Source organism: Chrysemys picta, chromosome 4, assembly GCF_011386835.1.
Source record: "Chrysemys picta bellii isolate R12L10 chromosome 4, ASM1138683v2, whole genome shotgun sequence".
Taxonomy (NCBI): Eukaryota; Metazoa; Chordata; order Testudines; family Emydidae; genus Chrysemys; species Chrysemys picta.
In genome coordinates, this window is record NC_088794.1 from 37,884,532 (window position 1) to 37,912,220 (window position 27,689).

The 27,689-nt window shown below is 43.0% G+C and overlaps 1 protein-coding gene across 8 annotated transcripts in view; it reads left to right on the forward strand.

Annotated features, from left to right (window-relative positions):
• Positions 1-12,655, forward strand: part of TSPAN32 (tetraspanin 32) — a 71,502-nt gene extending 58,847 nt beyond the window's left edge. For 2 of the 8 annotated variants that reach the window (XM_065592066.1, XM_065592067.1), the window contains 4 exons: positions 957-1,058; positions 2,601-2,693; positions 5,340-5,423; positions 9,009-12,655. In XM_065592066.1, coding sequence (XP_065448138.1) covers positions 957-1,058; positions 2,601-2,693; positions 5,340-5,423; positions 9,009-9,104 — 375 coding nt within the window. In that variant the 3' untranslated portion in view covers positions 9,105-12,655. Of the gene's footprint in view, positions 1-956; positions 1,059-2,600; positions 5,424-9,008 lie in introns of those variants that run through there. The other 6 variants (XR_010600487.1, XR_010600488.1, XR_010600491.1 and 3 more) reach the window with 4 other exon arrangements.
• The last annotated feature ends 15,034 nt before the right edge of the window (positions 12,656-27,689 follow it).

Below are 27,689 nucleotides of genomic sequence, written 5' to 3' on the forward strand. Positions count from 1 at the left end.
CAATGAAAGTCCATTGATTTAGAATGGAGTTACTTTTGTGTTGTACTGGCGTAACTATCTACTTAAGGTACTTATATGGCACCCATTATCAGAATATTTTAGTATCTCACCATCATTAATGTGTTTATCCTCAAAACACCCCTGTGAGTTGGGGAAGTGCTATTATCCTCATGCTGCAGAAGACAATTAGCGGCTATGAATTCCACTGGATGGCAGGGTACGTAGGAGTTAGGCATTGCATTCCTGTGTGGATTTAGCCCTAAGTGACTTGTCCAAGGTCACACAACAAGTCTGTGTCAGAGTAAAGAAGGGAAGTGACTTAACCACTGGACCATCCTTTTTCATGGATTACATGGTAGTAAGTTAGGCTGCTTTACTCAAACAAAACACCTTAGAGCTGGTCAAAAATTGTGAACATTTTTCAAAATGTTTTGGGAAATAATTTTGTCAAAAGACTTGTAGTTGAGCTAGTTAAATACTTCAAGTATAAAAATATTGGTGTATAAAAACAAAAAGACCTTTGTTCATATGGTTTAATGGTGTCACATAGAAGGGAATGTAGGAATTAAATATTCAGTACAATACCCAGGTTAGTCATGTAACTAAAATTAATTGTAATGGAAACTGAACAGGTAATGTGCCATATATTATACTGAATATTTACATCTTAGTACTAATTCCAGAAACAGCTGCAGTCTATTTCATGGAAGGTGTTCAAAAAATGTCCTCCCTAGAATTGTAGGAACAATCCATTCCTGGTAAAACAAGAAATGCAGTTCAAATTCCTCTTGTCTATATTTGAGTTTCATTAATAGACCTGAGATAGCCCTCTATCTATCTGGCTTTATTTGCTAACCCACTTTGCCTGGGGGAGTTCCTGTGTTTGTACAGTGCCTAGCAAAATGAAGAGTGACTTGTCTGGTCAGACCCCTATCCTGGACATGCCTTTTTTGTAGGTAGAAGATGCCATGATGGATGTGTATGATTCTGTGTACGAGGAAGTGAGGAGGAACTTGTCCAGCTTCAGGAGGCAGGAACTAGCTACCATCCATGAAACAGTAAGTTGGTTCCAGTCTTGGTATATCCAGGCTCAGGAGATCTTGCTCCAGAGTGTCTTTACATTGGCTTCAGTTAGCTTTGGATGAAGCCTATATTCTTCTATTGTCTGGACTTCCCAAACACCATAGTGGTTTTTTGTTCCTTAGATCACAGAGCTCCTGCTCAGTTCTTCTGTGGCCACTACTGCTATTGCTTTTCTGAGGTTGGCATTGCCAGGTTTGGCTGGCTGAATTAGCAGCAGGATGAAAGGATTAGTAGGAGTTTCATAGGACTATAGATAATGATATACTACAAATATTAAAAGCAGCAAAGAGTCCTGTGGCACCTTATATGGTCTATGGTGCCACAGGACTCTTTGCTGCTTTTACAGTTCCAGACTAACACGGCTACCCCTTTGATACAAATATTAAGATTTCCAACCATCGTGCAGTGATGACACTCCCAACCCCCACACACACGCACACAGTTCTCAGTGAGGAGACCCGGGTTTCTGAGCATCACATTCACCCAAATACCAAGAGGTAATCTCACCTCCCTGAAAGAGCATTTCACACCACAAACCATGTAGTCCCTTTGCCATTCCATGCTGGTTCCTTAATGGTGGTTGCATAGTAGCCCATATCCCTGAAAGGTAGGAGCCGTCCCACAACGTTGTTGTTGCCATTCCAGAATCAATAGCCTGTGGGTGCTCCAGAATGTGAATGTGATTGAAGGCACAACTTCAAGAATATGGCCAGCTGAAGGTAAATTTCCCACTGTGGAAGCATCAGGACCAAACAGTGTCTGATTTTTTTTTTTTTTTGCAAAGTTTTAAGCTGCTAACGTGACAAAGCAAACTGCGCAGCTCTGAGGAATCCTGACCTTGCAGTGCAGCGTGTAGATATAAAGGAGAGCTATCGCCCCAATTCTGTGATGCAGTAGGTAGATTAATGTGACTGCACTGAGCCTAGGGATTGCTTCGCTTAGTGTGTGCAAGATGAGATAACACAGTGGTAGAGAGAATGTTTCCTATGGAGAGAAACGCAGGAGTCCTCTATAGACAGCTGAGTAAAGGAAATGCCATACCCTTGCACAGCAAGGTCTGTTCGGATAGTGATCTAATGTCATGCTGTGGGACTAGAGGGGAAGGTCAACACTGCTTATTTGTTTCTGGACTCCTCCCTCTAGCTCTGTATTTTCTGTCCTGATTTCTCAGCAGAGGGAATGGCAGATTAACCTATGGCTCTGTGAACGGACAATCTAGGGCCTAATACAAAGCCGACGGTAATCAATGTAAAGACTCCCACAGGTTTCAGTGGGGGTATGGAACAGGTCTTAAGACGTTTTAACCTGTTTTTAACTGCTATAATGATATATTTATTTATAATGCTACTTCCCTCTGCAGCCAGGGAGTTATGAAATCCTGGTCCAGTGTAAGGAAGATGGAGAAAAATGTTTATCTCCCCTGAATTCAACTCCTCCTGCAGCAGTCTGCCAGACAGAAGGTTGGTAAGAGAAGAGGAACCCAGGCAGTGACGTAGTTTTTGTTTCTTCTGTTTCAGTTTCTGTGCTGTGGAAAGCAGTCACCCTTTGGAGAAACAGGAGGCATTGAAAATGAGACATGTCCATCAGAACATATGGGCACAGCCAGAGAGGTAAGGGAATAATCCAGGAGCCATTTGTCAGATGTCACCCATTAGCTTTTTAGCTGCTAGTTAAACTAGCCCAACTGACCTAACTTGAGTCGGGGGGGAAAAGCACCTTTTGTCCCCATCTAGACAAGACCTAAATGTGACTACATGTGGTGCAGAGAAGCAGTGAATTAGGCCTCACTCTTTACCTTGGTCAGCATTTTCAATCCCAATCCAGCCCTACAACTGCTGCAGCTCCTGTGTTGTTTCCTTCCCTCCAAATTAACTGGCATCTACATCAACAGACCATTAACTTGAGTCTTTTGTCTCAGCAGGATGATCATTATTCCCAAACTCTTTCCATGGAGCTACTGACAAGACCTTCTTCCATCTCACCTGGGCTCCAGGCTCCCAGCTCAAAGCCAGTTCCCCCCTCGCTCTCACCAGCTGCCTCCATTTTCATTGCATTATTGACTGTGTCTATTTGGAACTTTCTGAGCCATATTTTCACTTGCATTTTTCCCTATTATTAAAGGGAAACTCCAGGTGGGATGAGAGAAATGGTGACCTTTTGAGGGATAAAATGAGGAAGGATTACCTCCCATGTTCCTTGCCATCACTCCTATTCCTACTTACTGGCTGCCAAAAGACACCTCCTCAGTTGTATCCATTAGAAGAAGGGCATTGATTTTTTTTTTTTAATTAGAAATGCAAACTGGTGTCTTGCTGACTGAAAACAGCAGCTAGAAGAAACTGCAGTGGATCAGTGGTTCCCTGAGCCACAGATACAATTCTGTAGCTGTTTCTTTGCCTGGTTTGATGTTTGCAGCCCTAGAGAGCCATGAAAATACCTGATCTCTTCAATTTGTCATTCCTCAGAAGCTTCTTTTCTTGTCCTCTGACTTTGCAGTGGACACATGATGTCATGTTTCTGTGTGATGTCAGATGCCTATCAATCCAATCAGACATCTCTATTTGCAGTTAAATTATGAGGTGTGAGAGGTACTTTGCTTGCAGATAGCAACAAGCTGAACATGCAGATTTTCATATGTAAATTATACATACTGCCCTTCTCCAGGGTATTAGAGAATCACTAAGAATTCACTGGGAAATACCTAGCTTCCAGGAACCTATTTTTTTTCCATTCAAGGGCATAAACCACTTTTCAGTAAGCTCTTCTGTTTTTTTTTTTTTTTGAGGAAGCAAATAAACAGAACCAATACCAGATGATCTCTGCCATGAGACTGTAACTTGGATTTTTCTCAGTAGATTTCCCTGGACTGTGTAATTTTGTTCTGTTTGACTAGTAGTGCTAATTAAAGTTGCCATCTTAATATGTATATTTGTCCTAGGAGACAAAATGATTGTGTTGCTGTGGTTATGCAAAGACATCCTGTATTAATGCAATGTCCTAACACATAGTGTATAAATTCAGAACTTTTTAATTATCCTGCTTGTCAATTTTCAGGACCTGGGACAAATTCATGATGATACAGGGTATCATGGGATAGCAACCTTTCTGATATATCTGCCTTCTGAAAACTGAATTCTGAAGTGTACCTTACGAAACAGGCTGCAATTGATAATAATATGGCTGTAGGAAAAGAAGTGAGGGGAAGAAATGTCGCTGTTGTGTGGTGGTACAGGAGCAGGGTGCTTACATAGCTATTTATGCTTTGAATTCCCTCCTGCTGGTAGTCAAGGGGGATAAACTGCAGTGATGCATTCTGTAGAATTTATGGGAATGGAGGAAGTGATCTTGTGTCCTAGCAGCTGCTGCTCATTTTATCTTTGGGTTCAATTCTGCAAGGATCTGAGTACTCTGTCCTGATCCAGCAAAATATTTAAGCAAGTGCTTAACCTTAAGCATATGAATAGTGTGTCTGTCACCCACACACAGACTTCAGTGGGCCTATTCATATGCTTAAAATTAAGCACTAGCTTAAGTGCTTTTGCTAGTTCCAAGCCCTTTACTAGCATTGCATTGCAGACTTAAACCACAGCATGTCAGAAGACCTGCAACAAACATTATTGTGCATTTCACATGCCTTCATTCCATCTTCCTTTTTCTTCCCCCCCTTTTATTTTTATTTATTTATTTATACACACACACACACACACACACACACACACACACACACACACACACACACACACACACCAGAAATCTTGAAATATATTTTACCTGGTGCGATTCCAAAAATATCACTGCAATGGCAGGTATACTGTAGGTAATTGACTATGGAGAGCACGGTATGGCAATAGAACCAGGGAGACATAGACCCCATTCACTACCAAGCCAAGGTTCCATGTCTCAAAGTATAACACAATCTGCAGCAGTGCACTGGTGCCAGAATTCACGCTGCATACAGTGACAGGTAAAGTCAAGAAGGAGGATTTGCACTATTGCTGCCGCTTTCTCTGCTGGTTGAGGAGGAGGAAAGCAGGATAAAGCAAACCTAACTCTGATTCCTGTTGTTTTTTAGACAGAGGCTGTCTCTAGGATACAGGGTCTGTAAGAGACAGGGCTTGGAAGCTGCTTCTGCTGTGAGGGATGATGATGTTAAACCCTGTCAGGCAGAGAGAGATGGGGAAGCCTCTTCAGGGATAAAAGAGGTGAACTCCCCCAAGCTGCCACTGTGCTTTCATATAATATCTCTGTCATTTCAGGATTGCCTTCAAGAGATCCAAGACTTCCTAAAAAAACATATGGACTTCGTCTCTGCGCTACTGATCATCACAATCTGCTTCATGGTAGCTATCTTTGTTCCATTGGTACCCTAGTTTTCTGAACAAGCTGAGGCAGAAACAGGCTTGAGGAGGGCAGGTCATGTTGAAAAGCTTGCATGCAGGAGACAGGTTTTTGGATCTGGCAGTGATGAGCCAGCAGCATGAAGTTCAATAGCAAAGGAAATAACCTTGATGATGTGATTCACCACAGAGACTAGGGGAGGAGCTATCCCGTCTCATTGGGTAGATGCCAATAGGGCTGCCAGTCAGTCTGAGGAATCACAGCCAGTTCTCTGCTGGAACGGGCTCGCTAAATTCCTGGCAGCCATAGGTTCTGTGCTCAGCTTGGGGAATAGGTCTGGAAATTGGCTTCTTCAGAACTTGAATCCCATTGTCAAGGGTGTTGAGTCTAAGCATTTTCTCCTGTGGCTGAGGATGTGCCATGTTCTAACCACCACATGATCTAACATTACTTTGTGGTGTTTAGAGCTGGTCAAAATATTGTCATCAAACACTTTTTGACCAAAAATACCTTTTCAACCAAAGGAAACATTATCATAGAAAATGTTCATCTTGGTCAAAATTTTCTAGTGTTTGGAATGAAAAACCAAAATTATTTTGGTAAAAGTTGATTTCTTTTTGAAAACTTGTACCCAAACCCTGATATTTTTACCAAACAATTTTTTTTTAAATGCAAATTTTTTGTTTAAAAAAATAAATAAATTGAAAACTCATCATGGGAAATATCTTTAAAAAAATCTCCCAAAATTAAGTTTCCTACAAAAAAAATAATGGGCAGTTGCAACCAGCTGTAATGTTACTGTTAGATATGCAAGACCGCAACTTCCTGCAGGGCTAGGCCTGTGATACACAGGAGGTCAGCTGCCTGCCTCCCAGCTGAGGCTAGGTATCAGGTGATAACTTGAAGATCATCTGGTATTAGGTGAGCCAGCAAGTAGCTTAGTTGAGCTGCAGGGAGTAGAAAGGCTGCTGCTGAGGACAGAACCCAGTTCAGGAGACTCTCTGGCAGATGGCCTGTGTAATCCTGTGGGGAACAGGCTAGGAAGAAGGAACCAGAGACTTGTCTTGACTCCCAGGCATTCTGTGAAGTGTAATCCTGTAGGGAGTAGATTGGCCCCTGCAGTAGACCCCGGGTCAGGAGAAAAGACAGGATTGGTGCGCTGAACAGTGTTTTGTTTTTGAATAACACTCAAGTCCTGTAGAAGAAGGGGCAGGAATCCTGTGGCTGGAGAGTGTTGTTGGTGCATGGGCAGGTGAGATGATAACCCACTGCCTTACAGATATGCAGACATGGTGCATCTAGCCAATGGCTGGAGCACGCTGTTAATGGAACAAGTCTTTTTCGTGTCTAGTCACCACTTGGCAGACACAACCTCTACACAGGGGTCCCGTACTTGTAATAAAACATGCCTTCAGACCTGTTCCATGTACAGAATATTAAATTTCACCTGCTCTAATAACTCTCTAGTTGAGCTTCAGTTATTGAAGCAAGATTTTTCTGACCAGGTCTGTACGCATAGTTGGGTTTCAGACTTGTCACGATCACCCTTAAATGTACCCGGGCTCACCGTGCAATGTGGAGTTATTATATCTAACTTGCTATACATGAGTGGATGACCTGGACCTAAATACATGGTTGTAATACACTCAGGGGGTTGCCTGGACTCCGTGAATGCTGCATGAGAGCAGCAAGAGTCCCCAGAGTGAATCACACCTGCCTGCTGACTCCTGCATTAAATATCAGTTTGTCTTTTAATAATGATGGAATAAATATTTGTCCTTTTTAAAGTTTACTGATTTGCCCAAAATGTTAGTCAGAGCTATTCTCCTCTGAATTGCTGTGTCAGAGGATGGAAGAGCAGCAGTGGGTAGAGCTCTGATACTATTGCAGGAAGATGGCACATGTAATTGTGGCACAGGAGCAGATGATGCCTGACCTGCTGAATTCTGATAGGCTTAGAAAACCCTTCTGGTTCAGCCAATTAAAATACAAACATAACCATAACATTTCAAATCATAAAGGTTAGTGTGCAACATTTCTATTTTAAACTTTTATCATTCCGTTAGGAACAGCCGCTAAGCAATCTGACTTATAACAATTCCATCCAGGGTATTTCCTGATGCATAGAATTACATAGGTATATAAAATTCTAGCACTAATATTACAATAGTTATGTTAATTCTCAGTGTAGATTAGCTCCTCCCATGGAACTATGCATGAGACATACCAGATGAATTATACAATGTCATATCTTGGAATATTTGGGTTAATATTTTCAGTTTGGGTATAGGAAAAATCTCACTCCAACTCTACTGAAAGAAAGTTGTGGCTTTTATTTCATAGCTGTGAAATGGCAGCTATCAACTAGGACTGGTTTTGAAGAATATGGTGGGAGGAGCCTCATTCTATTTCTAAAATATTTTTACCATTATGATTGCAGGATGCAAAGAAAAGTGTACGGTGGCTGCCTTAGTTATTGCAGGTGTTGCTATCTTCCAGCTACCAATGAGCTGTTCATAAATGTTCAAAAATCAAACTATACATTCAAAGAGGCATTTTCATATTACGGCAAACTTTTATAAAGAACATATATTTACTGCCACCATTATTCCCACAGCAACCTGGCTTCTGATATGTTGCACATATAGGTTCTGATACAGCCTTCAATTATATGATCACACCAATACTGGGCAATGTGATGTATCATTCAGCAAATTTGTATACTACAGTACAAAGGAATTGCATTCTTTTGTATACTCAGAGGCACACATGTATGTGATGTATGTTGTATTACTCCAAACAGTACCTACTGAGGTTTTTTCAATCAAAGACTACTGCAGTACAGACAGTTCGCACACAGGACCAGACTTAACTTGGTTGTGGGAATCTGAATCCTAAATTTTCCAACTTATTCTCACTGCTGATGTTATGGTATTGGAACTGAAATTAGAGCCCCATTGTGCTAGATGCTGTATATAACAATCTCTGCCCCAAATAACTTAGTCTAAGCAGACCAGACAGAGGATGGGAGAAAGGAAGTACCATTATCCCCATTTTACAGATGGAAAATTCAGGCACAGAGAGATAGTGACTTGTCCCAGGGTCACACAGGAAGTCTGTGGCAGAGCAGGAATTGAACCCAGATCTCCTGAGTCCCAGTCAAATGCCTTAACCATGATATTGTTCTCTCTCTGTTGAAATTTCAACCGTAGCATTTCACAGTAATGTAACTTTTTTGTGTATGCAACAGCCTGATACAGTAGCTCAGATACCTGTGAATAAGAACATAACATAAGAACATAAGAAAGGCCCGTACCGGGTCAGACCAAAGGTCCATCTAGCCCAGTATCCTGTCTACCGACAGTGGCCAATGCCAGGTGCCGCAGAGGGAGTGAACCTAACAGGCAATGATCAAGTGATCTCTCTCCTGCCATCCATCTCCACCCTCTGACAGACAGAGGCTAGGGACACCATTCCTTACCCGATGTTCAGTATTGATGTGTGTGTATCAGTACCTTTGCACTCAGGTGAAGTAACCACCAACCATCAGTCCTGATATTTAATTCTTTGCCTCTCTGATTCCTTAGGTTTATGGGATGATTTTAACTTCATTCCTCTGGTTCTCCATCCACTTCAGCAACAATCTGGACCGGAAAGGCAAATACATTTTCAGAGAGACCTAGAAAACAGTCGCCCAGCTTCCCCACCAGAGCAAGGATTTCCAACCCTTGAATTGGGAAACCATCGGAAAGTTCTCCACAGAGTTCCCTGAGAAGCTGTGGCTAGGTGACTGGAGCTGGGCCTTGGTACCTTCATGTTTCTCTTTACTGCATTACCTGCCTCCTCTGCATTGTCAGCTGACTAGTGGGAATGTTCATTGGGCAGCACAGGAGAGAAAGATGTGACATTTTCTGTAAAGACGGACAGGAACAACTGGGGAATTAGGGCCATGTAGAGACACAGATAGGCATCTTTAGCATTGGTGTAAGATGTGGATGGTAGCAAGGAACCAGACAGCCGCTCACCCAGAAAACCATCCAACCTAGCTAGCCAAAACCAAACCCTGGTCTAATCACTTCTGTCAGTGCCTGAAAACAGACCGCTTAAAACCCCATCAGTGTGCCAAGACATACAAAGAAACTAAAATACCAGCAAGAAGAAAAAGAAGTCCAGTTAATGCCCCTCTGCCAGGAGAATTTCCTCTCAGCTATAGCCAAAACAAATGCATCATGCCAATCAATCATGTCACAATTCATGGCAAAACAACCACTTACATTCCACACACACACCCCACACACACACAAACAACCCCCACACCACCACCAAATAACCAATTGCACCTGGCAGAAAAAAGAAAGAAATGCATTAGAGGATACGTGGAATAAGTAACTTAATTTAACTAATTATCCACCAAGTTTCCCACAGTCCATTCTGTTCCTGAACTAAATTACTACAAACTGGAGAACTATTGTAAATTTATAAATGTGTTTTGCCAAAACAGAATTTAAAAAACAAATAGAAATTACGGAAAGTAAAATAAAGACGGTAGCATTTACATTTAAAAGAACGTCAACATTGGATGTTACAATGTATCACAAGATAACAAATCAAATAAATAAATTTATGTTGAGTACTCTGAAAAAATGGGCACTAGTCCTCTCAAAGAGGGCACCCAAAATTAGTTTACACTTCTGACAATTTTGGCTTTAATCTCTGAGACTCAGTTAACTCAAGGTCCTATCAGTCTTGTTACACGGACAAACTTTATCCTAAATCTACACTATTTTCACCATGTGACTATCCCTGTAGAGCTATGTATCTTTAAGTAAAGATCCTTATCAATCCACCAATATGCTTACGTGTGTCAATGGGATTATGGGACTGCCCATGGCAGTTCAACCAAATCTCTCTCGAGTTAGAATATAGAAATTTGAACAAGTTACTTATCAAAGTCAATTTGATTCAAAATTGCTTTGCCTTGGTGCTGTTCATAGCTAAACTCTTTCCATTATGCATGTATTCAATATTATAATTTCTCTGGACGTTCACGAATACTGTAAACTCTTTAACCAAATATTCAGTAGTGGCAAAAGTCTTGAGCTTAACTGGACAATTCAGAATTCTTTTTCTCTCTTGGCTAAGAAGTTGTCAGTTTCTTGTCACCGCAAAAAATGGTCTAGGGCTTCTCCACATGAAGACTTAGTGCAGGGGAAGCTGGGGTGTAAATCTACTATGGCACTAGCCTGCTGCTCACCAACTGGGTGTGTGGACACAGCTGCCACTCACTTTTTTTGCAGCGTGTTTCAAACAGCAGCAGTTCAAAGCACACTGCAGAACTTTTAATCCATGGTAGCATTTAATGCATACAGCCAGTTACTGCACAGCAGGATAGTACCCTGTAGATTTACACCCCAGCTTGCCATGCATGAAGCCCTGGTCTACAGTGAAAAGTTACATTGGCATAGCTACGTCAGTGGGAAAAAAAGCAAACTCCTGATGGACGTAGCTATGCCGACATACCTCCCTGTGGACATCACTAGTTGATGGAAGAGGTCTTCCATCAACATCACTAGCATTGGCTGAGGAATAGGTGTAGAAAAACCCCTTCTGTCGCTGAAGGCTGCATCTACATGACGAGCCTGTGCTGCTATAGTCTGGGTAGTGTAGACGTATCATCGGTCTCTGTATGGACAAGCACCTAGGCTTATTGCTTTAACACACTCTTAATCTTTCTGGGATGCACCTTTGCTGTACCCAGCCATGATTCTCCCGTTACAAATAATACTATTCTCAGTGAAATGAGTTCTTCTAGGCTCGACATTCTCAGTTACTTAGGGCCAGATTTTTAAAGATAGTTAGGAGCCTAAAGCTGCAGATAAGCACCTAGCGGGATTTTCAAAAGCACCTAGGTGCCGAATTCCCATTGATTTCCCATCGTTTGTTTTCCCAAGACATCAGGTGTTAGCAGAGAGAGGGTGCTCTTGGTAGCCACCTGATGACAATCCCACTCTCATGCAATCTCATCCAGATGTTTCAGTTTCAGTGAGCAAATTGGTGAACAGCTGTTTTGTACAGTTTCTGATAAGCCGTGTGGCCTGGCTCCTTTTCTAGGTAAAGTTGATGTGGGCCAATTAGAAAGCAAACCTCATTTCTGATGACATTTTGAAATATCCAACCAGACAAGTAGCTTGGAACATACCAGTTTGCACTATACATTTTAAGACCTATATCAGCTTGCAACATCCTTTGCCACCAATTGTGCATTTAGTATGATAATCTTTTAAGACAATTGTTTAGTCCAGGCTCCAGTCAGTAATCTACTACCACAAGCTGCTTCTGTAGGTTCCTCTTGCAGTGTTATCTTGAGCAACTTTGCACAACCCCACCTTCTTTCCCAGGCTGCAGTTTCTCAAACAGCATATTTAGCAGTCTGCACAGATATCCACTTTCAAACTCCTGTCTCTATATAGAGTCTCATGACATTCCTTGATGATTGTGCAGTTGTTTAGTTGTTCGTTATGCAGCAATATAAAATTACGTGACTGATTTTCTTGGTTCAACACCAATAATTTTGATGGTAATGAAACAATAAGACAAAACAGCTGTACATGTCTCTGTACCAATTTGTGGTTATACACCACACATCAGTGATAAGGTTGGTCAGATCACTTTATCTGTTAAACAGTTCAGCAAGTAGATAAACAAATGATTTATCATTTGTGGTCATTTAGTCCTTATAACTATTTGGACAGGGTCACCATAAAGATTTTCACTTCACCTTGACTGTTCAATAAGCTAATTGACTGTATCATCTTTTTTTAACATAAAATAACAAGGTATTTGTATGTTTGTTAATGATTAGTTAGATATTTCTTATTGATTACATTTCTAATTGAAAAAGGAAGCATTGTCCTAACTATTTGAAATATCTTGCGATCACAGCTCCTTTTGGCAAGGAACTTTCTGAAACTGCAAGGGTTGATTTCAGAATGCTTTAGATTACTTTAATGCTACAGATGGGGCCCTATCCTCAGCTGAGGATTTGCCCCATTGTTTGTTTCAACCAACCTCTGATCTGTACGATAGACAATTATAATACCATACTACCGAATTAAACATAAACTGATGTACTGTGTGCGTCACTGTCAAAGCTAATGCTATGGTTATCCCAAAGGCCAGCTGGAAGGTCATATGACTCTTGACTACTTCAATAAAAATGTATGTCGTGGCAAAATGCTATCTTCCCTCACTCTTTCTGTGTGCACAGCAGGCTGTTTGGGTGGCTGTGGTGTTTGTATAATGAAGCTTGGCAGTAATTCTTTCAGCGCTGGGAAGATGTATTATCCATACAGCTGGCAGTCGGTCTGGCATACAAGCATATCCTAGCAGTGAAGGGCAGATATGACTGTATCAAACTTTGAAGAAGGGGAATCTACCAATCTGCTCAGCTTCTGTTCCTTGTTGCTGCAGTCATCAGCCTCCCCTCACGAGTAACCAACTAGGGTTAGATCAAGAACATGTAGCTTGCAAGGAATAAAACAAGCTAAGAAAGAACAAGTAAGCATCTAATCTATATCTAAAGAACATGGTGTTCAGGTAAAAGAAATAACCAACATTTAACACAAAGCCTGAAAGGAAGGTTTCTGGGGGCGTTATTTTTGGCTGCAAGACTCTATGGTGACTGGAAAACTAGTGAAATTCTGACCTCACAAGAGCCTGAGCAAATGCAAGGGGAAAGACATTTTTGATTAGCCTATTTGTTTTTTCACATCTATTTAACTCCCATATTTAATGAATATTTGGGTGTAAGGATGGCATTATTAGATCAGCACTGCCCCAAACCCTGTCCATTAAGGTTGGAGAGTAGATAATGAACATCTCTGAGAGCCCCAAGAGATCCTCCTGCCCAGGGAAGACCAGTCTGGTATTTCTAATGTAAGGGGCTGAGGGTGTGACAGATTTCTGATGCCAATCTGCCTGAGGCTTCAGGTGATCAGGCTGAGGCCACAGGATCGTTAAGGGAGGAGATGACAGAACACACCAAGTGTCTAAATTTTAAAGCTTTATTGATAAAATAATAAAATAACAGCAGACAGTGAGAGGTGCTCCCCACGTCACTCTGAGGAAGGAAGAAAGCATTAGTGCCCCAAGCCCTAACCCACTTTCATACTCACACACTCACTACCCGAGGCTGGCCAGGCCTGGGTGTAACGTAAGAAGAAGAGGGGGAAGGGTAGACAGGAGTTCTGTCCTGTGCGCACAGGTCTTCCTGGGTCCGCTGTGATCTCCGGATTGCTTCAGCTCTCAGGAGGGTTTTAAACCTTAAGGTCTTTTGGGGGCGTCTCTTTCAGAGACCTTTGTTCCCTATACTCTGTGTACCAGTACAAACCGGCCTTCCGTTGCTTCTTCAGCTTTCCCAAAACACACTGGTTTCAGGGCCGTGAGACAGTTCTGTTTGTCCCTGGCTGGCCTTTGCAATCTCGCTCCTTTTCGCAGCCCCTGCATTTTGTTCAACAACTCTCCTTTCTCATGGCTGGTCGAGGGGGATTGGACTTCCGCTCCCCCCCCCCTTCTGTCTTGACCAGTAGCAGCTGCCCTTGGGCTGGAGTCACCTTCTTATCTTCGGGTTTAGCTGGAACATCAAGTTAACCCGTTCTTTTCTTCTTTCCTCCCACTCTGGCCTTTCACCGCCTGTAAAGAAACCTTTCGTTCCGCATTCATACCTTTAACCCTTCACAGAATACTTCGCAATGCTTGCAACAGCATTAGCAACATACAGTGCTGATCTGCCTCTCCAGGAGACCCCCTGAGGGAGGGGGCCATTGGCGTGTGACAAAAGTGAAATAATTTCAGGCCTTCTTTTGTATACCATAAAAAAGCAAAAAAGGGCCGAAACCCAAGGTTTGTTAAAAGTCTTTTACAGCTCACTAGATCTACATTGGGGGAAACAGGCAGGTATCCAGTATTTGTCACATCTGTAACTGCTGTGACACCTATGCCTGGAAGGTAGAGAAGAGGGGTTTTCTGTGTTTTGGACTTTGTTGGGGTCGGGGGAGGGGGCTGGTTGGGTTTTTTTTTTCCTCCTGAAAAGTGCATGTTAAGCTTTTTCATTGCTGTGGAGGCAGGGGTGGGAACCTGGAATGCATCCTTTTTACAGCAGGCTAGTGCATCTGGAGTACAGACAGTTATTTGTCCAGTCAAGAAGCAGACTTAGTGTGCAGACTTTCTTGCAATGAAGTGGCCAGTTCTCCCCTCCTTTCTGAGGTTGTGGCGTTTAGCCATGAGTCCTCAGTGAGTTTTGCCCAAAATCTAGTATGACAAGAACAATATTGTAGATACACATCACACCACCAGCCTAGACAACCAAAAAAAGAGCATCCCAGTGTAACGCTGGCAGACCCCAGTCATCAGCAGGCAGGATTGAATGGGGGGATCTCTGGAGCTTAGTGCATGAGCCTCTACCAGATGAGCTAAAAGCCAACTGGCTGTTAGCTAAGGCTGTAGAGCAGACTCATTTTATCTCTTTCTTTAAGTGTTCTCCGTGCCACTAGATGGGACAGACCACCACACCCAGGAGGTGTGTGCATTGCACCAGCACCCCTTAAATATAAGTAATGAATACATCAAAAATACACTTTGGGGTATTCATCACAGCCCTACCAGTGCTGATCGAATGATTTCCCCTGTTCCCAGCTTTAAATACCCCCTACTTTGCAGTCACGGTCTTCCATACACAGAAAATTGACAGTAACTCCCTTTGCTGCTGCTCTTCATTCAGCAAGTTGGGGTTAATGCTGGACAAGGTTTTTTTAAAAGGCAGTGTCCACTAGTGGTTCAAGCAGGTGACTGGGATTAAGGGCTCTTGGACACAGATTCTGTTCCCCCACCCTGGCCCCTAGATGCTATTCTGGCAACACACAATGACTGTAAAGGCACTACAAGGGGCCTGGGAAATACTCCTCAGTCCCTAAACGGCCCTATGTTTGGGCTTGGAATGGCACCATCGCGGACATGCCTGCACAGCAGCCCATAGGAAGCCTATGATGGGCTACTGTAGTGACTGCTCTAACTTATGTCAGAGGCTGTTTTGGCCCCCAGAGTAGTCTCTAATCTCCACTTGTCCCTCGATTGTACCTACTGAAGACTCTGTTCCTGGTCCTGATTGCCATTATCTTGCTGCATGTGATATAACCCCTCTGTGCCTCAGTTTACACTTTAGTACAATGGAGATAAATAACACCTACCTCCCAGCGCTGGTAACTGGGAAGTCCTGATTGATTAATGACTGGAAAGGGCTTTTATATCCTTGGCTGAAAGACACTACAGAACAGCTCAGTATTGTCATTTATTAAAAAGCTGTGCACTACAAACTGGCTGTGCACATAACAGAATCAATTTTATTTTTATGAGTGGTGATGAAGAATGGGAAGGAGGGATTATGAAAGAAAGTGATGCTGTGATTATAATGACTTTGTTTAGCATCCCAAGGGACAGAGTCTCTTTGAGAACTCAGGAAGCAGTAGCGTGTGATAACAGAAAGTAATATACAAAGCACCAATTAATTTAATAATTGTTAATTATTAAAATAGCATTTTTATTTTAGGCACATGAAAACAGAGAACCTATTTAATGTGGATTTTAGATTTAAATGCAGCAGCTCCATTACAGAAGCAGAGAAATGAAATCAGATCTTAGGAGCTGTGAGTCCGCGTCCATCTTCCTAAAAGGATGTGTGGTTAAACATATCTGTCCCATATTGTGAATAAGGAGGAGTAGAGCAAAGGCAGTGCTCCAATATTTGTCTTCACAGTTTCAGGGGTACAGCATGTGTCTTCCTCCCTCTGAATTCTACTCCAGGAGTGTCCACTCCAGGCTCATGTCACCTGTCTCTGGACAGGAACTCCTGTCCCCCTCCTATCTGACCAGGGGATTATAAGGCTGCACAGCCCCCTGCATTACACTATGATATTCTCAGCAAGCCAGTCTGCCTAATGGCTAGCAGCTGTGAGTTGCTTTTTCTCTAAGGGCTATGAACAGTGTATTGCCTGCAATCACATGTTATCCCACAGCTCTTTCGAAGCCAGCACCTTTATTAACAGGACAAAAGCACTACAGAGAAAACATAAAAACAACAGATTTAAACCCATACTAAACTAGGTTCGAGGGCTTTAAACTAGGTTCGACGGGGACAGGTGAGCAAAGCCCACAGGTAAGTGGGGAACATGGAGACCGGGGAGATGGGTCGGAAACGAGAGGGAGTGTGGGCTATATTGTCAGAGAGAAAGGAGGGTCAGGACAAAACTGGGAGGAAAGATCAAACCAGTATCTTAGATGCCTATATACAAATGCGAGAAGTATGGGCAATAAGCAGGAAGAACTGGAAGTGCTAATAAATAAATACAACTATGACATTGTTGGCATCACTGAAACTTGGTGGGATAATACACATGATTGGAATGTTGGTGTGGATGGGTACAGCTTGCTCAGGAAGGATAGACAGGGGAAAAAGGGAGGAGGTGTTGCCTTATATATTAAAAATGTACACACTTGGACTGAGGTAGAGATGGACATAGGAGACAGAAGTGTTGAGAGTCTCTGGGTTAGGCTAAAAGGAGTAAAAAACAAGGGAGATGTCATGCTAGGAGTCTACTACAGGCCACCTAACCAGGTGGAAGAGGTGGATGAGGCTTTTTTTAAGCAACTAACAAAATCATCCAAAGCCCAAGATTTGGTGGTGATGGGGGACTTCAACTATCCAGATATATGTTGGGAAAATAACACAGCGGGGCACAGACTATCCAACAAATTCCTGGACTACATTGGAGACAACTTTTTATTTCAGAAGGTTGAAAAAGCTACTAGGGGGGAAGCTGTTCTAGACTTGATTTTAACAAATAGGGAGGAACTCGTTGAGAATTTGAAAGTAGAAGGCAGCCTGGGTGAAAGTGATCATGAAATCATAGAGTTTGCAATTCTAAGGAAGGGTAGAAGGGAGAACAGCAAAATAGAGACAATGGATTTCAGGAAGGCAGATTTTGGTAAGCTCAGAGAGCTGATAGGTAAGGTCCCATGGGAATCAAGACTGAGGGGAAAAACAACTGAGGAGAGTTGGCAGTTTTTCAAAGGGACACTATTAAGAGCCCAAAAGCAAGCTATTCCGCTGGTTAGGAAAGATAGAAAATGTGGCAAAAGACCACCTTGGCTTAACCATGAGATCTTGCATGATCTAAAAAATAAAAAGGAGTCATATAAAAAATGGAAACTGGGACAGATTACAAAGGATGAATATAGGCAAACAACACAGGAATGCAGGGGCAAGATTAGAAAGGCAAAGGCACAAAATGAGCTCAAACTAGCTACGGGTATAAAGGGAAACAAGAAGACTTTTTATCAATACATTAGAAGCAAGAGGAAGACCAAAGACAGGGTAGGCCCACTGCTTAGTGAAGAGGGAGAAACAGTAACAGGAAACTTGGAAATGGCGGAGATGCTTAATGACTTCTTTGTTTCGGTCTTCACCGAGAAGTCTGAAGGAATGCCTAACATAGTGAATGCTAATGGGAAGGGGGTAGGTTTAGCAGATAAAATAAAAAAAGAACAAGTTAAAAATCACTTAGAAAAGTTAGATGCCTGCAAGTCACCAGGGCCTGATGAAATGCATCCTAGAATACTCAAGGAGCTAATAGAGGAGGTATCTGAGCCTCTAGCTATTATCTTTGGAAAATCATGGGAGACGGGAGAGATTCCAGAAGACTGGAAAAGGGCAAATATAGTGCCCATCTATAAAAAGGGAAATAAAAACAACCCAGGAAACTACAGACCAATTAGTTTAACTTCTGTGCCAGGGAAGATAATGGAGCAAGTAATTAAGGAAATCATCTGCAAACACTTGGAAGGTGGTAAGGTGATAGGGAACAGCCAGCATGGATTTGTGAAGAACAAATCCTGTCAAACCAATCTGATAGCTTTCTTTGATAGGATAACGAGCCTTGTGGATAAGGGTGAAGCTGTGGATGTGGTATACCTAGACTTTAGTAAGGCATTTGATACGGTCTCGCATGATATTCTTATTGATAAACTAGGCAAATACAATTTAGATGGGGCTACTGTAAGGTGGGTGCATAACTGGCTGGATAACCGTACTCAGAGAGTTGTTATTAATGGTTCCCAATCCTGCTGGAAAGGCATAACGAGTGGGGTACCGTAGGGGTCTGTTTTGGGACCGGCGCTGTTCAATATCTTCATCAACGACTTAGATATTGGCATAGAAAGTACGCTTATTAAGTTTGCGGATGATACCAAACTGGGAGGGATTGCAACTGCTTTGGAGGACAGGGTCATAATTCAAAATGATCTGGACAAATTGGAGAAATGGGCTGAGGTAAACAGGATGAAGTTTAACAAAGACAAATGCAAAGTGCTCCACTTAGGAAGGAAAAATCAGTTTCACACATACAGAATGGGAAGAGACTGTCTAGGAACGAGTACAACAGAAAGGGATCTAGGGGTTATAGTGGCCCACAAGCTAAATATGAGTCAACAGTGTGATGCTGTTGCAAAAAAAGCAAACATGATTCTGGGATGTATTAACAGGTGTGTTGTGAGCAAGACACGAGAAGTCATTCTTCCGCTCTACTCTGCTCTGGTTAGGCCTCAGCTGGAGTATTGTGTCCAGTTCTGGGCACCGCATTTTAAAAAAGATGCGGAGAAATTGGAAAGGGTCCAGAGAAGAGCAACAAGGATGATTAAAGGTCTTGAGAACATGACCTATGAAGGAAGGCTGAAAGAATTGGGTTTGTTTAGTTTGGAAAAGAGAAAACTGAGAGGGGACATGATAGCAGTTTTCAGGTATTTAAAAGGGTGTCATAAGGAGGAGGGAGAAAACTTGTTCACCTTAGCCTCTAAGGATAGAACCAGAAGCAATGGGTTTAAACTGCAGCAAGGGAGGTCTAGGTTGGACATTAGGAAAAAGTTCCTAACTGTCAGGGTGGTTAAACACTGGAATAAATTGCCTAGGGAGGTTGTGGAATCTCCATCTCTTGAGATATTTAAGAGTAGGTTAGATAAATGTCTATCAGGGATGGTCTAGATGGTATTTGGTCCTGCCATGCGGGCAGGGGACTGGACTCGATGACCTCTCGAGGTCCCTTCCAGTCCTAGAATCTATGAATCTATGAATCTATGAATAAACATAGCAGAAATCACCCATGTTCCGCATGGGAAGTCTGATAGACCACCATCCCTTCCAACCCTTCAGCAAGAGTTGGGGTTTCCCCTTGGACGGATAGTCATGTCCATTTGCTGAATCAAAATGAAGACCATTAGTCAGGCCAAGCTCAGCATTTTATATGTTGCTTCCTAGTATCTGGAAAACCCAGCCTGAACCAGTATATGCAAATCACCCCAGGGTGGAATTTATCTGGAGTTATTTACAATCTCAGGGGAAATCACCCCCTTCTGTTTTAATTCCTGTAAGAGCTGTGGTAACCCTCCCCCTGAGAGTAGAATGCAATAACACATAACCCATTCATAAGTTTAATACAGTGCTCCCCAAAAATACTGCATGGGGTTGCAATATCTGTCACACTTGTCACTAGGGCCATGTCTACACTGGCAAAAATGGGACCCAGAGTTACTGGTGCCAAACAGTGGCGCTCCAATGGTGATGACAGTACAAGCTATAGTGTGGACAGAGTCCAGACCATTTGACCTCTACCAGTCATCAAAATGCATCAGCTCTATCTGCATTAGAGCCTCCACCCTTGCTGCTACTATTCACTATTTGTGAATTACAAGTCCCATTTTTGCCAGTCAGCACAGCCTGGGGAGTTCTGACCCGTGTGCAAATGCTGCAGAAACAGACTCAGTGTTGTTGGGAGCACCAGAAAGAGCATGCCCCAATGTGGAGATGGGGATTAGAGCTTTCTGTGACTGAAGAGGACAACCAACAAGGGAAACAGATGGGTTAGAGGCATGTGGTGTATTGCGGATTGCATCTCTTGGACATGACTGTGTCAGAAAGCTGTGGAGCTCAACAATGAAAGGCAAGGGTTAACCAGCAAGGCCCGGATGCAGCTGTGGCCTGTTAGGCTTCCTGGCGCCTGTATGTCAGAGGAAGTCAGCTACTGAGAATGGATCAATCTCCAAACTGCTAGATGGAAGGACGTCCCCTTTCTGTGAGTTTGGGCTTTTATGCTATATTTCACCCATGCAAAAACAAATAAGGGTTTGTTTTTTTTAAACCAGTATCAAGGTTGCAAAGCCAAGCACTCCAAAGTTAGAAAATGCCAGAATGAAAGTTGCCTGTGCAATCTTAATTTGGTCCTCTTGTGTGTATTCAGTCTTTAATTACATGATCACATGCTATTTTTTTCCACAAGACCCCTGCCTCTTTCAATGCATAGGGTAGCTGGTGCTCATTTAAAGTGTAACTAGTCAATAATTTGTTTTCACTTTGTTTTTCAATGTGTGGCTTTAGGCCTTATTAGCTGCATGTTATTCAAACCCTGCTCTGAATACAGAATGATTAATGTCCTATGGTGTTCATCACCAGCGTACCTGAATGTGTCACAAATGTTAATGTAGTTATTTTCACACACCCCTGTGAGGTCACAGGATATTATTATCTCTGTTTTACAGAGAAGGAACTGAGGTACAGCAAGATTAAGGTGCCTAACAGATGCTTAGGATCTGATTTTTCAGAATATTTTGCATTATATAGCACTTTAGATGTTCAAAGCACAGATTCCATTGACTTTAGAGGCATCTGTGAGCGCTCAGTAATTCTGCACATCTGGTTCCGGGGTTTCAAGTCAGGCACCCAGAAAATGAGAAACATAAAATTAGTGACCACCCGTGAAAGGTATGGTGACTCTGTGGTAAAGACAGGGATAGAATTCAATTCCTCAGGACAGCATTCAGCTGTCTTAACAATGAGCCTGTCCTTTCTCTTTCTGCAATCTCCTGTCTCATTCACTATACACCTTCCAATTTCTGCAATGAATGAAGCAGGGTTCTACACTTCACAGCCTCCTTCTCTACACTCCTATTTTAATTCCCAGAGCAGGGGCTCTAAAAATATCTCTGCTGAACATGTGTGAACTGTGATTTTTAAAAGGCATTTATAACTTGGCCATATTTGGGCAGATTTTCATGGGGATCACACAGGCCACGCTGCCAAAGTTGAAGCCCCTGCTTCAAAGCAGGGGGGAGCTAGAGCTTTTCAAAGAAAAGGCTGTCCAAGCATTTTTAAAATTGTAAAACAACATATTTTTCCCCAGCCTTCTTCTTGGAAACAGCTGAACTGTTTTGGTTGAAATATTCCAAAAGAAGTCAGCCTGAGGCAGACACCTGAGGGAAATTTCAGCCCTAACAAGTAAAGTTTGGCAAAGTTATAAGCAGCTAATTATGGTCTTGTAAAGGGAAATGTTGGGCAACCTTAATAACTGGCAGTGCTACCAGCGCCATCCAGGGCCGGCTCCAACTTTTTTGCTGCCCCAAGCAGCAAAAAAAAGTGCCGCCCCCCGAGCTCCCCGCTGAGCGCCGTGCCGCGCCAGCCCCCCACACAGCGCCGCCCCCCTGCCGAGCGCCGCGCCGCCGGAGCCCGGCCCCCCCGCCAAGCACTGCCGGAACAACCCCCCCCCCAGCGCCGTACCCCACGCCGCCCCCCTGCCGAGCGCCGCACCACCGGGAACCCTCCCCCCCCCGAGCACCGCCAGAGCCCCCTGCCGAGCGCTGCCGGAACACCCCCCCCCGAGCGCCGAGCCCCGCGCCGCCCCCCCGTCGAGCGCCGCGCTGCCTGAGCCCACCCCCCACCCCCCGCCGAGCGCCACGCCGCCGGAGCGCCCCCCCCGCGGAATGCCTCCCCCCGCCGCCCCAAGCATGTGCTTGGGTTCCTGGTGCCTGGAGCCGGCCCTGGCGCCATCAATAATAATTGTATTTATTTCCCTTCTGGGACAAGAAAGGGTTTAAAAGACAGAACCTCCTCTGGAAGGATTAGCAACTAGTAAATATCACATCTGCCAGTCAGATTGTTAAATCAGGTAGAACAGTGGAGAAGAGTACTGGAAAAATGGTGATGAGGAAGTTTGAAGAGAGAGTCCACTTTGGAAAAATACATATAGCTTTAAAAATTGGCTATTCAAATCCGCAATCAGTTATAGGTAACAAGCTTACTGGGGAGACATTATTGACTGTACCCCAGGACAGCATGCTCTTTAGAGTGTCTTCTTCCCTCTCCCAATTACAAAATTTAGGAGATACTACAAATGCACTGAGCTCCTGGGAAGGTCTCCCAATGGATAGCTTGGTCTCATTTACCCCTTATGGGGATACAAAATGCTCTACACAGCCAAGATCAGATTGTGGGCGAGAAAACTCAGGGCAGACTTACGTTCCAATTCTGTGCTATCTTTAGCTCACTAATCTTTAGTCTGCTGACATCCTCCAGGCTGCCAAACAAATGAGTGCTTAGGGAGGTCTAGATAGCTCCAGCGTCAAAGGGGTTAAACATAAGCACACTTCTCTTTATATGGTAGACATATCAGACCGTTGATCAGTCTGTGTGAGTTCTGGAGTAGAATGCTCCTGAAGGAATGTTTTAAATTGACCACAGACCTGTCCACCCGACAGATATCTTTTCTTGTATAAGAGGTGCTGTCTCTCTGAGACCTGGGCAAATATAGAGGATTTTATTCTTGCCAATAAAATGAATATTCTTGTTTCACTGTTTGCTTGTGATTCTCTTTATTTGCAGATATCCGCGTGAGTTTTTATTTGCAGTGATGTTCGTGAAAAACAAAAGCATCACCAATCCGAGCTCAAATATTTGTATGAGTATTTGGAGCAGGTGTGTCTTCACAGCCACTTTGAAAAGGCAGATGGTTTTATTTGCACAAGAGTTATTGAACAGTTGTCAATAGCGAACATATTAGTGAAAATCACAGTTTGTTTGGGAAGCCGACTGTTTATAAAACTTAGGTCCAAGAATGATACTAGATATTTAAAAAAGAAAGGCAAGGAAGAGATTTTAAGATACGATCTTCCTCTTGAACTCCCAGTGCACTTTATGCTGGCCTTTTATATCAACTGTAAACTCCTTAGCGCAGGGACTGTTTCTTTTTCTTGTACAAGGCTGAACACACTGCTTGTGCTTTCCAAGGAATAAACTTATATTCTTGACATCTACTGAGTGTCAAATTCCAGGGTGCAGTCCAGACCATGAGCAGTGGTGTCGCTGCCTGCCCCACAACCTAGGATCCTCACAATGCTTTGCTGTTGTAGCTCCCAACCTGGGCTGCTCACAAACAGCCCAATGGCAGGCAGCTCACACCCTGAGTGTCTGGGCAAAGGAGCAGCCCTGGTCCAGCAACTCTGGCCACAGCAGCCTGTTAGCAACACACCAGTCACACTCTGGCTTCTACCAGCCTTGGTTACTAGTTATAGGGTGATTCCAACACTCTCTCAGTCCTGAATTTCCCCCCAAAAGTGTGTTCTGCACTGTTCAGCCTTTTCCTAGGCAGTTCAGATATAAAAGGTGCGTTGTCCCCGTAAAGGGTTAATATTTAACAGTTTGCTATTTTGACTGGAGTTACCAAACAGTTCGGTTTAAACACAATACTGGATTAGTTTAGATTAAAAATAAAACACGTTTATCGAACTACAAATGGAGAGAGGTTTTAAGTGAGTACAAGTATAAGGTACTAAAGTCAGAAATGGTTACAAGAAAAATAAACATAAAACGTTCCTAGTAGCTAAAACTTAACACGCTAGACTTGGTTCAAGGTAAAATCCTCACCACAGGTTCCCAGCACCGGAAAATTCTGAGGTCAGGATCCTCCCCAAAGTCAAAGGGCTGGTTTCTTTGTCATCATGGGTGAAAGAGAGAGCGAGAGAGAGCACTATAGTTTGGGGTGTTTTTGCCCCTCACTGTTAAAGTCCAGTCACCCTTTGAACACATTTTCCTGAAGGTTACCCCTAGATAAAGTTCATTCCAGCTGTGAGGACGGGGTTGTGGAGTCCCGTGGTGAAAGCAGTTCCATGCTGTTAGCTAAAATGCAGAAGTCTCTGTTCCTGTGAATGGTCACTTGGTGAATCACAGGTGATTGCCAATCAACTTTGATGACACCTAGCTAGAGGAGTCAGCTTGTCCTTTGTCTCTGAGAAACCGGTTTACTCTCTCCCCAGACTTGTCTGGTAAACATAGTCATAATTTCAGTTTATGTTCATAACTCTTAATATGTGTTTAGTACATACATTAAACAAGAATATTGATTATCAGTGTTGTGACGGGTTGAATCACAGAAACCCCCTTGGGAGCTGCCACCTAATGTACCAAGACTACCCCTATTCCTGTTTTCCCTGCCAGCTTAGGACTCCAGCACCCTGTCTTGCTGAGCCAGACACTCCCATCTGCTCCAACACAGACCCAGGGTCTGAGTTATTTGCCCCAAAGCTGCAGGTTTACCTGAAAACAGTTCACAGAAGTGTGCTTGTCTATAGCACTCAGATGCCCAACTCCCAATGGGGTCTAAACCCAAATAAATTGTTTGCCCTTTATAACACTGATAGAGAAATATGCACAGTTGTTTGCTCCCCCAGGTATTAATACATACTCTGAGTTAATTACTAAGTAAAAAGTGATTTTATTAAATACAGAAAGTAGGATTTAAGTGGTTCCAAGTAATAACAGAGAACAAAGTAAGTCACCAAACAAAATAAAATAAAATGCGCAAATCTATGTCTAATTAAACTGAATACAGATAATCTCACCCTCAGAGATGCTTCAGTAATTTTTTTCTCAGACTGGACACCTTCCAGGCCTGGGCACAATTCTTTCCCCTGGTACAGCTCTTGTTCCAGCTCAGGTGATAGCTAGGGGATTCTTCATGATGGCTCCTCTCCCTCCTTGTTCTCTTCCACCCATTTATATATCTTTTGCATAAGGCGGGAACCCTTTGTCTCTCTGGGTTTCCACCCCCCCTCACTGGAAATTCCCTCCTTCCCTCCAAAGCTTATCAGGAGTGTTCTTGTTTAACTCTTAAATTTTCACTAGTTGTTTGTGGGCATACTAATCCCCTTTTCAGCCACAAGCTCTCTACAGTTATGATATCAGCAATTATGACATCCCTTGTAGCCCTTAACCCCTACTGATTATACAGCTGGGTTCCCTCCCATCTGGAGAACACTAGTGTTTTGAGTAGAGAAGGGTGAACAAGTTTGGATAATTTAAGAAACCCACATTGGATCCAAACCTTTGCTGAAATAGTGTCCCCCCCCCCCCGTTCCCCACTTCTCCTTTCAATTACAGCTGGAAACTGGAAGTGCCCGAGATCTCATGAGAAAGCTTGTGCTCCTGTGATTTCCACTTTGATTTATTTTTGGGTAGTTTTAGAGACTCATCTGACCCTCTCGGGGGTTCATTTATCCCACCATGGCAAACCACGGCTTCCCCCAATGGCCACTGCTTACTGAAAGCAGTTCTCCATCTGTTTCAAAACTATCAGATGCAGTTTGTGACAGTAATTATACCTTAAAAAGAAGCCTCTAACCTCCTCCACCCTCCTCGGGTTGTTCTCCTTCAACACTCTCCCACTTCTCATTACATAACTCGACTGGTCACCATAGAGACATGGATATCAATATTTAAATATAACAAGGGAGACAGATTGCACAGACAGCATTTAGTTATAGTGTTTATTAGAAACAGAAAAAAATTAGGCAGAGCGACATTTTTTTTCCTCCAAAAAAACAATGCTGAAGATCAAATGGGAAGTGAGCTGAATTTGTAGATGAGGAACGAAAAGGGTTTTCCAAGCTCAGCTCGTGCTGAGGGAGGAACCAGCTGCTCCCCCGATTCACAGAAAACAAACTGAAAACTCCTTCCTATTAGACATGGGAGGAGATTTTTCATTAGAGGGAAAGTGTCAGCGGAATCATGGCAGCTGATGCATGCATGTTAAGTCTCTGGTCCCCTTATTGTTAGTGATGTCTTCATTCACCCATGCTTTGTTGCTTGGGTGAGGTTGGATGTAATTTTGATGGAATGTTATTTCCTAGGTCATCAAGCAAAGGGTCGTTAGGTTTTTGTTTTGTTTTGCTCTCTTGGCTTTCTCTTCAGTGTAACAGGTACTAACAAATTTGCCTGGCACTTACATGTGTGTGCAGGAGGAATGGTTCAAGGCTTCTTCCTCCCCCACCCCTCCATCCCCCCGCCTTTCTACATTTCTGCACAGGGACCAGGCATAATTGGAACATGGTCTACTCCCTGCCAGCACTCCATGAGCAGCCAACTCCCCACAAAAGGAGGCAGCCACAGATAGGGGTGCAGCAGACTATAGGTTCCTGATCCTCTGAACAGACATGAGGCTGTGCAGACCTACTGAAAGAGTGTGCTATGGTGGTGCACCAGGCATGCTCTTTAGGTGTGGTGTGATGAGTGGAACTGGAAAAAGAGCATCAGATTTCAGGAGGAATTCGGGAATATAAACTGGGGCAAAGCTGCTACCAGAGAACCACAGGCCTCTCTGCATGTAACACTGACCTCCATGCATTCTCAATAAAGATCTCCTTCCTACAATTCTGCCTGTTTACTGCATCATTTATTGCAAATGAAATAACCTGTGTATCTGCCCATTGTGAGATCTGTGGTGCTTCCTGGATGTTATGATTTACGAAATCACAGTGTTTTTCATAAATGCCTCTGGTTTAAGGAAACCACTACAACTTCAGAGAAGCAAATAAGTTCCCCATGACTCAAGCTCCAGCTTTGTCTCCTTTATTTGCCAGTGACCAAAGATTATCTGGAACTCTATACAGCACACGGGAACCCCTGGAGTCTGACTAATATATTGCAAGTAAACAGTAAGGCACCTTCACTCTACCTTTATTGTCCAGTGTGTATCATGTACAGTTTGCTCCTTGATATTAATCTCAAGCCTACTTACTCTGCCCAGACTCCAACATCTTAGTATTCTCTGCCGAGGTTCATTATCCTTGCTGTGGGACTTAGATCCATTTATTGCAATGTGAATTTCTGAGTATTCCAATACACACTCTTCTGATGTGATTCCAAGATGACTTGTTTAAAGCTTTTCTGTGTTTGTGTTTTTGTAAGACTGAAGGTAAATTAGAAATCCAGGCTATTTCATTCAACTTTCCCATAGCAAAGAAAATGTGACAGTCAAGCTAATTGATTAGGAATTTAACCAAAAAGTCATCACAAATTTTATTCAGAAATTTTGCAACCCAAAATATGTTTTTTTCTGTGA